This window comes from Carya illinoinensis, chromosome 15 (assembly GCF_018687715.1).
Source record: "Carya illinoinensis cultivar Pawnee chromosome 15, C.illinoinensisPawnee_v1, whole genome shotgun sequence".
Taxonomy (NCBI): domain Eukaryota; kingdom Viridiplantae; phylum Streptophyta; class Magnoliopsida; order Fagales; family Juglandaceae; genus Carya; species Carya illinoinensis.
The window spans coordinates 30557379-30569121 of record NC_056766.1 but is presented as its reverse complement, the minus strand read 5'-3'; the positions used below and the strand labels follow the sequence as shown (position 1 = coordinate 30569121).

Here is an 11743-nt window from a genome sequence, read left to right as displayed (position 1 = left end):
AAGAGGGGGTGGACTAGTATTACTATGGGATGACAAAGTGCAGATTGAAATAATGAACTTTTCACAAAGGCATATTAGTGCTTGGGTCCGAGATGAAGACACACACGAGAAGTGGCTGCTCATTGGCTTTTATGGGCAGCCGGAGGTTGGGAGAAGGCAGGAGGCTTGGGATCTTTTAGCTTCTTTGAAACTAGAGGGGTCAAAAGGGTGGTGTCTAATGGGGGATTTTAACGAAATCCTCACTAATGATGAGAAGGAGGGTGGAAGACCAAGGCCTGAGAAACAAATGGAGGCATTCAGAGATGTTTTATCAAGAACTGACCTTCATGATCTGGGATGGAAAGGGGAGAAGTTCACATGGAGCAACATGCATGGAGATGAAACCTTTACCAAAAAAAAGATTAGATAGAGTAGTTGCAAATTCAAAGTGGCTGGATGTCTTCAATGAAGTATGGGTAGATATCTTGCCTGCAAGAACTTCAGACCACAAGCCTATTCTGGTTCATGTGGTGAAAGGAAGAAGGAGGAGTTGGGTGAGAAAGAAAGGTTTCAAATATGAAGCAAGTTGGGCAATAGAGGAGGATTGTGAGGAGATAATAAGAGAGGGCTGGAAGAAGGTTGGAAGGGGCAGTAACCCTCTGGAATCAGTGAGTGAATTGTTAAAAAACAGTCAAAAGGCTTTACTGAGATGGGATAGTAAAAAAAGGAGAGGGGGAGAAAGGGAAATAGAGGAAAAAACAGCAAGACTGAAGCAACTTCAGGCAGCTGAAAGTTACCAAAACGTTATTGAGATAAGAAAGGTCAAAGAGGAGGTGAGTAAGCTGTTGGAACAGGAGGATATAAGGTGGAGACAGAGGGTTAAGCTTAATTGGTACAAGCATGAGGACAAGAATACAAAATATTTCCAATAATAGGGTGGTTAGTGGCAGCAGAGAGGTTGAATACACATTCAGTCGTTATTTTGAAAAGCTGTTCAGCACTACCCTTCCCACAGGTGCTAAGTTAGAAGAATGTTTAAGAAGTATGGAGCCAAGAGTGACCGAGGAGATGAATGGTAAGTTAGCCAAGGAGTTTACTAGAGCAGAAGTAGAAGTGGCTATGAAACAAATGTCCCCCCTGAAAGCTCCAGGATCAGATGGTTTTGGTGCATGTTTTTACCAAAACCACTAGAGTTTAGTGGCTGATGAGGTATGTGAGGTTGCTTTAGTAGCCCTGAACAGTAATGCTTGGTCACATTCTCTCAATTACACTTATATAGTACTGATCCCTAAGGTAAAAAAGCCTATTTTGGTTAGTGAGTATAGACCAATTAGTTTGTGCAATGTTTTGTACAAACTAATTTCTAAAACTATCATCAACAGATTCAAGAAAGTGTTGGCTGTGATCATTGAACCAACTCAGTGTGCTTTTCTACCTGGAAGGCTCATCTCGGATAATGTCATGGTGGCATATGAGTTGATTCACTCTATGAAAACCAGAAAGAGGGGCAAAGTGGGGAATATGGCAGTCAAATTAGACATGTCTAAAGCTTATGATCGCATAGAATGGGTGTTCCTGGAAGCTGTCATGAAAAAGCTTGGGTTTTGTGAGAGATGGACCAGCCTGATAATGAAGTGTGTTTCCTCAGTGACCTATTCAGTCCTTATTAATGGGCAGCCTGGTGAGAAATTTAGTCCTTCAAGGGGTTTAAGACAGGGTGATCTCTTATCACCCTATCTCTTAATCTTGTGTGCTGAAGGACTCAGCTACCTTCTGAATAATGCAGAGAGGATGGGGGTCATTAGAGGGGTTAAAGTGATACGGGGTGGCACTTCTATAAATCATCTGTTATTTGCAGATAACTGTATACTGTTTGGTAGAGCAACTATGGAGGAATGGAATAGATTGCAAGGGATCCTAAAAGTGTATGAGAAGGCCTCGGGGCAGTTTCTAAACAAAGAAAAAACTTCAGTTTTCTATAGCACTAACACACCTGGGGTTGTAAAGAGCAGTATATTTGCAGCAGGAAATTCAGTTGCTTGTGGGAGTTATGAGAGATATCTTGGGTTACCAGCAGTAGTGGGAAGATCAAAGTTTAACACCTTTAGAGTGTTGAAGGACAAAATATGGCAAAAGATAGCCAATTGGAAGAACAACTTCCTGTTACAAGCAGGAAAAGAAGTGATGATTAAAGTAGTTTTACAGGCAATCCCTACATATACTATGAGCGTGTTCAAGCTGCCCATAAAATTGTGTAATGAGATTAATAGTATGTTCTCCAAGTTCTGGTGGGGAAATCATCAAAAGGAAGGGGGATTCATTGGAGGAAATGGGAAAAAATGGCTAGCCAGAAAGGGAAGAGGGGTATGGGATTCAGGGACTTGGGGTGTTTTAATCTAGCACTACTTGCTAAGCAAGGGTGGAGGCTCATTCAGGCCCCCAACTCTTTGGTTTCAGTGGTGTTTAGAGAAAAATACTACAAGCACTCTAATTTTCTGGAGGTGAAGGTTAGCTTTAAACCTTCTCTTATTTGGAAAAGTATTTGTGAGGCAAGGGAGTTGATCAAGGAAGGGATGAGGTGGAGGGTGGGGTATGGAAAAAAGATAAACATATGGGGACACAAATGGCTGAGATCACCCACCTCATATTCAGTTCAGTCCCCAAGAGTAGTTCTTAATGCTGACTCTAAGGTGGAAGCTTTATTGACAGAAAACAAGGAAGAATGGAATGAGAATTTAGTTAAGTCCATTTTCATGGAGGAAGAAGCATTGCAAATCCTTAGTATACCCTTAAGTAGAAGCAAGAAAAAAGACAAGTTAATATGGGGTTTAACAAAAAAAAGGAGTTTTTATAGTAAGGAGTGCTTACTTTCTACAGTTAGATAGAAGGAAGAGGAGGGGGGGGGGGGGGGGAATCATCAGAGGAGAGGGAGACCGATGCTAGGTGGAAGGGAATTTGGGAGCTTGAGGTGCCTAATGTGGTCAAGGTATTTGTATGGAAGGCAGCAAATAACTTGCTACCTACCAGACTGAACCTGCACAAGAAAAAGGTAGCAAAGGATCCTTTTTGCCCCATATGTCTTAGAGATGAAGAATCGGTAACACATGTGCTTTGGGAGTGTTAAGCAGCCAATGATGTCTGGGCTCTTAGTTTAAATGGGGTTCATAAGTGGAAAAGGGAAGTAATGGAGTTTCTATAGTTATGGGAAAAGCTATTAGAAGGTTTAGACAAAAACAGGCTAGAGGAAGTGGTTGTGCAGATCAGAAGAGTCTGGCTTAGAAGGAGCACTTATGTGTTTGAAAACAAACTCACATGCCCGAGAAGATTAGTCTCAGCTGCAACAGAGGCCTTAGAGGAATTCAAAAGAGCCAATAGAAGACAAGGGGCAGTAAACCAGCAAGATCATAGACTAATTAGTAGAGCAAGGTGGGTCAAGCCCTCAGCAGAGTTTGTCAAGGTGAACTGGGACGCCTTCACAGATCTTAAGAGGAGGAGAATGGGCATGGGGGTGATCATGAGAGATGAGAATGCATTTCCTTTGCTGGCAGTTTGTGACAGCAGAAGCAATATTCTAATAGCAGAGGCAGCAGAATGCTATGCATTATGGAAGGCACTGTAGGTATGTAGTGAACTTAATGTACAGAAAGTTATATTCGAGGGTGATGCAAAGGCAATTATAGAAGTTGTGAAGAACAATGAAGAGGATTGGTCTGATATAGGTCCTTTAATTGAGGATATTAGAAATGTTTTTTCAAATAGGAAGGATTGGTTTATACAGTTTGACTATAGAGAAAGAAATATTGTTGCACATAATTTGGCCAAAGCTGCTTTGAATTTTGATGAGGAAAGAGTTTGGTTAGAAGAGGTCCCAGATTGTATAGTTGATAGTTTGGAACAAGACAAAATTTGTAAGAATTGATCTATGTGAATGAAAGTTGAGGTTCTTTTCAAAAAAAAAAAAAAAAAAGTTAGTTCATCATGTTTATTTCTGTTTTGACATATTTTTTAGGATAGTGTACGTTACCAATCTGTTTCAGTAAAGGTAGTATGAATGAAAGCCACAACAATGCACATGTTTAAAGCTCTAGTCTTTGCAAGCAGCGTCCAAGATATGAAGGATGAACAAACCATTGCAAGCATCTTGGCTAAGGTGGATTTGTATTTTTTATGTATTATGTTTTAGTACAATTTCTCTTTTTTTGTTTTGTAATAGACCATTTTTTTCGTCCCTTTTTTTCCGGCTTATATTCTCTTTTATAAAAGATTTTCTGGATTTTTTCTTATATTTGCGACAATATACACTACAACAGAAGTGGGTTTTTGGGACAAAAATTTTTGTTCCAAAAAAAGTTATTTCGTCCCAAAATATTTCTTGGGATGAAAAGAAATAATCCCAAGGTCTTTCAAATAACAGTGTCCCAAAAGATATCTAAGGATGAAAATCTCAATTTTATTCCAAAAAATTATTTTGGGACGAATTTGAATAAAACTGTTCGATCACATTTAAATAGAATATTTTTTTTTGGGACACTCGAATTTCGTCTTAAAATCAAGTTTAAACAGCACAAAGTTGCCGTTTGAATGTGTCATTCATGAGTGGTCGATCAATACCGAGATGCGTTTAACCAAATAGGCATGACAAAACATTTGAACAAACAATGAAATGGTTGAACAGTAAATTATCTTTGAACGTATTAAGTTAGATGTTCGATCAGACCATGATAGGATTGAGTGATTTGTTATGAGATAACATTTGAATGTTAATTTCATGTTCGATGTTTTCGTTCTAATGGTTTCAAATACTCTTTGAACGTTAGTATTGATTACACGATTACATTTGAATGTAGTGTATCAATCTTCAAATGGTTTTAATAATACTGTTTGAATGGTTTTTGGTCGTTTAAATGGTAACTATTTTATTTTACCTAATAATAAAAAAACCAAATAGACATACATAATATTTAAGAAAGTACTTTACAATTTGTTCAATACCCACAAAAGTGGTCTAATAAGTGTAAACTAAATAAATAAAACAATACTATGGTTCTTCATACAGAAATAGATCCCAAAATCTGTATGTATAATGTAAATCAGTTACTTGGATGCCTGAACTGTTGCATAAGCATCTGCATTTGGAGTTGCATCTTTCTTTTAAACTCTTCTTCTTGTTGTTTTTGTTGTTTCATGTGCATCTCCATGTCTGCGTGTTTTACCAATTAAGCTTCTTAATCATGTTACCTTGTAGTCAATTCTTTGATTTTGAAATTCGCTTTCTCTAATGCTATAAAGGTGTTAGAGGCAAAATCGATGGGGTGATGAGGAAGAGCTAGAAGGCTATAAACAGCGCTCGACCCCTCAAATATCCTAAACGTTAACCTAGAACTTGTGTAAAATTTCAACATCAATTGTTGAAGAATTTTAATCTGATGTAGATTTAGTACGTATGACAACCATTTTATCCTACACAAAAGTGAAAGAATTAATATCATCACAAATATTCAAATATTTTTAATTTAAATAGATTATAATACTTACCTAATTTTTATGGGCATCGGGATGAGTCAACTCTCTGTTATGATTAGTATGTGATGGAACATATAATTTTATCAAATCATAATTAGCATCTGACTCTTACTACAAGAGACATTTGTTAAGATATAAAGTCATTAGAATACCTCCAAATAACAAACTATATACAATAAAAAAAATAGCATTACCAATTTCTTATAGAGGCGATGAAAAGATCTTGAACCTACATGATGATGAATCTTCAATTTTGATCTATTTATTTTATTTATAGAACTTTTCTCTTGTATAGAAGTTGTAAATATTATGAAGCGAAAATTATAAATAGGATGTGTAAAAAAATTCAGTTAATTATAGTTTATATGATAGACCCTTAAACATGTCACAAAGTTTCTCAATTAGAAGGTCGGACATCCTGAAAAGGATGTTGGCATGCATTTTACTTGTTCTCGAACTTATTATAATGCTTATGACACCCCACATTATATTTACAGAATGCAATACACATAAGCTCATCGACAGTCTTACACTCCACTCTTCGGCCAAAATTTAGTTCAGAGTCATCTTTGAAAAAAAATATATACACAAAGATATTATCATCCAGAATATTCTAAATTTTGCATACATATTAAATAATATTAATATAAATAAATTATTTAAATATTAGCAAACAACACTTATTGATAAGCTCTTTCCCATCTTGTGAGACTTTCTACTGTAAACTCATATCCAAAGGTGCATAAGTTAGTGTAAGAGCATGTGGCACATACGATGCATGCCAAGTTATTGGTTGTCCTCCACTTTCAGTATGTTCATCAGGAATGTTAATTTTAATCTTACCCACTTTACTATATTTTTCTAAATCATGCCTTTAGTAGTGCCTCGACCTTGACACGATTGTATTGTTAACTCTATAAAATATAATATTCATTGTAGAAATTAAGTAAATTATGGTTAGAAACAATGTAATATATCATATAGTAATATACGTTCACATATATATACTATACTATATAATACTATTGGTAATGGGTAAATCCCATGACCAAGTTGTTTCCATATGGGTGGGGAAGTTATTTGTTAACCCCTCACCACTATCATAACTCTAGTGAGGTTACTTAACTTCCTCATATTTAGGGAAGTTAATTAACTTCCAGGTGTGAAAACTCTTTAAATAAGAGTACTTATATTAATTGTGGGTGTGTGAAAAAGTCTAGAAAAAGATGAGAACTCTCTCTCTCTTCATTTTTCTAGAGAAACCATCTAGATCTCTTGATCTTAAAGTATTGAATTTTCTAAGAGACTCTAGTAGCCTCCTAAATGACATAGAAATGCAAACAATAAATTTACATGGGCCGTAAGATGAGCAAATATATGATATTGTGGGAATTCCACTTCTTGAGATAATACGATTTAACTTTATTTAACATATACAAAAGTATATATAGTACTATATGTACTATATAAAACTATTATAGTGATATAACATTATCATATACTATATAAGACTCAGTTGAAATTAACTCAGTTCAGTCTAATTTTAATCTGAGTTTAACATCTAAATTACACTCAACTCTCAAATTGTTAAAATCATCTTAACTCAAAATTTCATTATACGTGAGACTCACAAGCTTTTTCAATTTCTCATAAATTGTATTAAACTCATCTTAATATCTAAACTCATTTTAGATGAGTTCCACATAATTCACTTCACATATTCAACTCATTACTATTCATAAATAACTCAGCTCAGCTCAACTCAACTTAACATATATATGCAGCCTTAATTTTTTTTAAGGAAAAAACCTTTTTAGTCATTGTTTTGTTTTGAACCATAACGTAGAGGCGGCGAGATCAAGAGGCATTTTATTCCAAAATAAAGAAATTGAGACCTTTTTTTTTTTTTTTTTTTTTTTTTTTTTTTTTTTTAAATAATAGAAAAATGATAGGTGCAGTCGTGATTATACAAGCATCATGTAATCAATTTGAAAAAAGTGAATAAATATAATACCACATAAAGAAATACAATTTTTAATAACAGACTCCACTATTTTTTAAAATGATTATATGATACTTGCGCATTTTACGATTGTACGTAACATTATTCTTTTTTCTTACAGGCTAAACTAGATGGTGGTTTTTAATAATATTAAGAAAAAATATGAAACAACTTAATAAGCACACTCAATTATTGATCCAACAATTAATCCATTGTAACTCCCAATCTTAATGGCTAAAACAATTTAAAACATCCACCATTTGAAAACATTAAAATGACGTTATAAAAAACTATTTATTAAAAAATATTAACAACTATATTGAATGTTACATGTACGTGAAAACTACTGAGATGAACAATAAAAAAGTATGTAAAAATAGTTGCATGCACACGGGTAGAAATCCATTCGGATAGTTGCATGCACACGAGCATAAATCCATTCAGCTTGATCTACATCGTGTGCATGCAGGGATATATATATATATATATATATGGCAGGAAAGAAATGTAGCTTGCAATATATCTATAACATTATAGATACGTGAAAACTACTGAGATGAACAATAAAAAAGTATGTAAAAATAGCTGCATGCACACGGGCAGAAATCCATTCGGATAGTTGCATGCACACGAGCATAAATCCATTCAGCTTGATCTACATCGTGTGCATGTAGGGATATATATATATATATATGTCAGGAAAGATATGTAGCTTGCAATATATCTATAACATCATAGAGAAACATGTATTTATTTCCAAGAGAAACAAGAGAATTATTGAATTTCGATTGGCTTGTACATCATTTATTTCACAAGGAGCGGTATTATTAGTGAGGTAAAAAGACAAATAACCTTTGACACATGGAAAAAGTAGGAAGATACATATGTGATTTAGCCAATCATTCATCAATTATTAGCTATGGGAATGGGATGAATAAACAACGCTAACACGCGGTCCTTAGTCTCACGGTCTACAATGCCATGCCCATCTCCATGCTGGTACATGAACAGGGACACCCTTGCAGTATTCGTTGCGATCTCATTAAATGTTTTGGAGAATGGAGAACTTGCAATGAGATTTCCATTAATTGTCTTCCATGTTGCACTAATCAAGGACTTCATGTATTGACGAGCATCTTCCTCACTGGCACCAGTGTCATTCATGTAGCATTGGATTGATTTAGGATTATCCCCCCTCTTTAACTCGTCCTAGGTTACAAAAAAACATAAAAACATGTTATCCTATGTTCATGTGAAGTAGCCAATACATTGTTGATAAAAGAATTAGGATAGTGTGTTTTGCAAACCGAAGATGTTCCGAGATCATCTGCAAGTCGCCCAATGAATGACGACAAACGAATTATATCAGGATATTCTTCCAATGAATCCAAGGCTTCCTCTGTTATGGGATTGTTGATGAAAAAATAACAGTGCACCAGTATATTTGGTAGTGCTATAGTGATCCATCCACATTCAAAGTATTCTTGAAGGCTTGGCGTATGTCCATTGTAAAACCAGTTTGCCTCCAACAAATAAGATCTACATATATCTGCCCACTAAAAGATTTGTGGTGGATCAATGAATTAGAAAAATTATAATATATAATTAGTTCTAGGGAAAATAATGATGAATAAAAAAGTATGGGCCTTACCGCCTTTTTCATGTACCAAAGGATGTTGCATCCTTTTTCCTTGAGAGTGTCAAAAGCCATTTCATTAACCGTGTTGTAGACGGCAAGGAAACAAATCTGTAGATAATAAGGAAGTTGTTCCATTGCATTCACGTCCCATCTAGATCATCACATGAACAAATTACATGTAAGTATTTGCATCAAAGATAAACAATCATATTTGAAGCATTGGAGGTGTGCAACCATTAATACAAACCTTTCAACAACATCGGTAAAGAGCTTAAGCTCTTCTAAAGTGCCATAAACATCATAGACATCATCTATTACTGTTAACAATGCACCGAGTTTTGTTAACATTCTCCTCTCATATCCAAATTGAGGTTGAAATAATAATCCCACTGCCCATAGGAAATTCTCCACCACTCTATCCCTTACAAAGCTCAAATCTCCAAGGCCATAACTCCTCCACCACCTTTTGTATGAGACAATAAAATAATATCATTTTTAGAACTAGAGCATATATATACTGCAATTTCTTACCTCTTTAATCTAGTATATATCAAGTAAGGGGATGTTTGGCCAATGTGAGAATTTTCAAAACTTATCATAATTTCATTCCCACATCACTCAAATACAAAATATTTTTTAATTTCAAAATTTTAACATTTTCAACTAATCAGTATTCAAACACAAAAACCAATATAATTTTTACAAATTTCAAAATAAAATTAAAATTAAAAAATAATATTCAAACAATTTGTTAACTTGATAATACTTTTTTTTTTCAACTTTTTCTCTATTCTTTTCAAAACTAAAAAATAAAAAAACCTCTTCACAAACCATTCTACTATTATTCCCAAGATTTTGAAATACTTCAAGCATCCAAACAGCCGGCCTAAGTCCTGATCATGCTAATCTCCAAGTTATAAAATGAGGATAAATATGTCTTTTTACCGTGACACTTCTTTAAGATCTTCTTGGTGGATTGCTTGTACTATATTAAAATCCAGTTCTGCCAGGTCAAGCAAGGTAGGGTTCATATCTTCTCTACTCCTATATGCATCAATGAACCATCTCGCTTCCAACCTTATCGCTCTCCAATGCAGTGGAAGCTCTAGGGCGTGACTCACCATCATACAAAGATATTGATCATCTTTGTTTCGATCCACATACTCTTTAAGATGTTTGGTTGCAAAATATCTTGCTTCCTCCAAGATGCTTTCACCTTCTCTTTGGTGGAATGAGGCTTCATACAAAGCCAGCATTCCTTCAATATCAACACAAAAACATTCTTTGAAATTCTTGTTTTTATTTAAGAAACTTTTGAAAGTCTCTGCAATCAAACAAAGCTCACCAATTGTTAAAAAATAAAGAAGAGGTTATGAATATGATATTTATTTATTTTTGTTAAAGCATTACTAGTATGTTGTTTACCTTGAGGTACATCATATCCTTGTTGTCTTAGTAGTCTAAACTCAACAGCTGTGGCATATAAATTCTGCTTCTCACAAATATCACCACTATGATGAGTATTGTATTTGTTTTCCAATATAGTCCTTATTTCATCCTCAAAGTGGTAAGATACTCCAAGTCTTTGCAAGATGTCAATCAGCTCGAGTTGCTTTATCGGATCCATCACTTTGCGAAACATCGTTTTTACTTCTCCCTTCAGCTTATCAATCTTTGGGGTGAGTAACTCTCCCTACAAATTAAACCAAGTTTCGGATGATCCAACAACAATCACAAAACTATATATTGAGACTAACAATAAGAAATAGAAACTGCGGAATTTACCATGTATTCGCTTCTTATTGATTGGATGTAATCATAATGCCAAATGGTAGGTTGGTAATTTGCTGATCGTCGGACAATAGTAGAGTCAATACTTGAGTTTTCTTGGGGGGCCATGGTTTGGAAAGAATGAGGTACATCGCCACATTTTCTTCTTGTTAAAGTTGAGACTAGTCTTTTAGGTGGGGGCAATATTGTAGAGGGTTTGCAATTTCGGATTGAATCAAGAATGCTAAGATGCATTGTGTAAGCCATTAGTGAAGCTTTGCTTTTTAGTTTAAATGGATTGTTGTGGAACATACGCTTCAGCCTTCAATCGTATGACCTTTTTATATCAAATCTGGCTATCATGCATCTCTTTGTGACGGTATCATGGGCAGAGTCATTTACGTACAAATTTCAAATTAGAATCTTGTATATAATATTATAAGAGTTTATTTTATTTTATTTGGTGTAGTCTTAGAACATATTTGTCAAGGGAGGCTAATGAGGGTTGGTATGGGCTGCCACTATATATATTTTGGTTGCTGATATATAGTTGGTAAACAAGACTTTCTTGAAGAATTACTCCTCTTCAAATAGGTTTTCTTTGAAGGCGTAGGTGTCTTTTCATTTTAAAGTAGTCGGCGCGTTTCCATTTGATTTGCAATCCCCCCTTTTTAGTACTTATGCAGTTGATGATCGGATATGAAAGAACTAATCTAACTTCTATAAATAGAAAGTTGATTGTCCTTAATTGTTTTTTTTTTTACTTAATGGTTGAGGGTGTTTTTTTTTTTAACTTAATTGTAGATTAATTGTTGAGTGATTTTAAATAC

The 11743-nt window shown here is 34.8% G+C and overlaps 2 protein-coding genes across 2 annotated transcripts; one reads left to right on the top strand and one right to left on the bottom strand.

Moving 5' to 3' along the window:
- The first annotated feature begins 451 nt into the window (after nt 1-451).
- On the top strand, nt 452-3898 carry LOC122296793. The gene is made up of 5 exons (XM_043106589.1): nt 452-546; nt 671-844; nt 1362-2343; nt 3179-3526; nt 3623-3898. The coding sequence occupies exons 1-5, from the start codon at nt 452-454 to the stop codon at nt 3896-3898; spliced, it is 1875 nt and encodes a 624-aa protein (XP_042962523.1).
- A 4417-nt stretch (nt 3899-8315) lies between these two features.
- Nucleotides 8316-11195, bottom strand: LOC122297692 (myrcene synthase, chloroplastic-like). Its single transcript, XM_043107831.1, has 7 exons — nt 10929-11195; nt 10569-10836; nt 10089-10467; nt 9391-9606; nt 9156-9294; nt 8812-9060; nt 8316-8713 (listed from the first exon to the last, which is right to left on the bottom strand). Exons 1-7 carry the CDS (start codon nt 11178-11180, stop codon nt 8411-8413), a joined length of 1806 nt encoding a protein of 601 aa, XP_042963765.1. The 5' UTR covers nt 11181-11195; the 3' UTR covers nt 8316-8410.
- Nucleotides 11196-11743: the final 548 nt, after the last annotated feature.

Bases quoted from the DNA above. Each gene is read 5' to 3' on its own strand.
- LOC122297692 (XM_043107831.1), bottom strand. From the start codon at position 11,180: ATGGCTTACACAATGCATCTTAGCATTCTTGATTCAATCCGAAATTGC. The intron at 10,837-10,928 runs GTAAATTCCGCA...TTTAATTTGTAG, and splicing joins CAATAAGAAGCGAATACATG to GGAGAGTTACTCACCCCAAA. The intron at 8,714-8,811 runs GTTTGCAAAACA...TTTGTAACCTAG, and splicing joins ATGATCTCGGAACATCTTCG to GACGAGTTAAAGAGGGGGGA.
- LOC122296793 (XM_043106589.1), top strand. From the start codon at position 452: ATGGGTAGATATCTTGCCTGCAAGAACTTCAGACCACAAGCCTATTCT. The intron at 547-670 runs GTTTCAAATATG...GTTAAAAAACAG, and splicing joins GAGTTGGGTGAGAAAGAAAG to TCAAAAGGCTTTACTGAGAT. The intron at 3,527-3,622 runs GTTTGTGACAGC...CTTAATGTACAG, and splicing joins ATGCATTTCCTTTGCTGGCA to AAAGTTATATTCGAGGGTGA.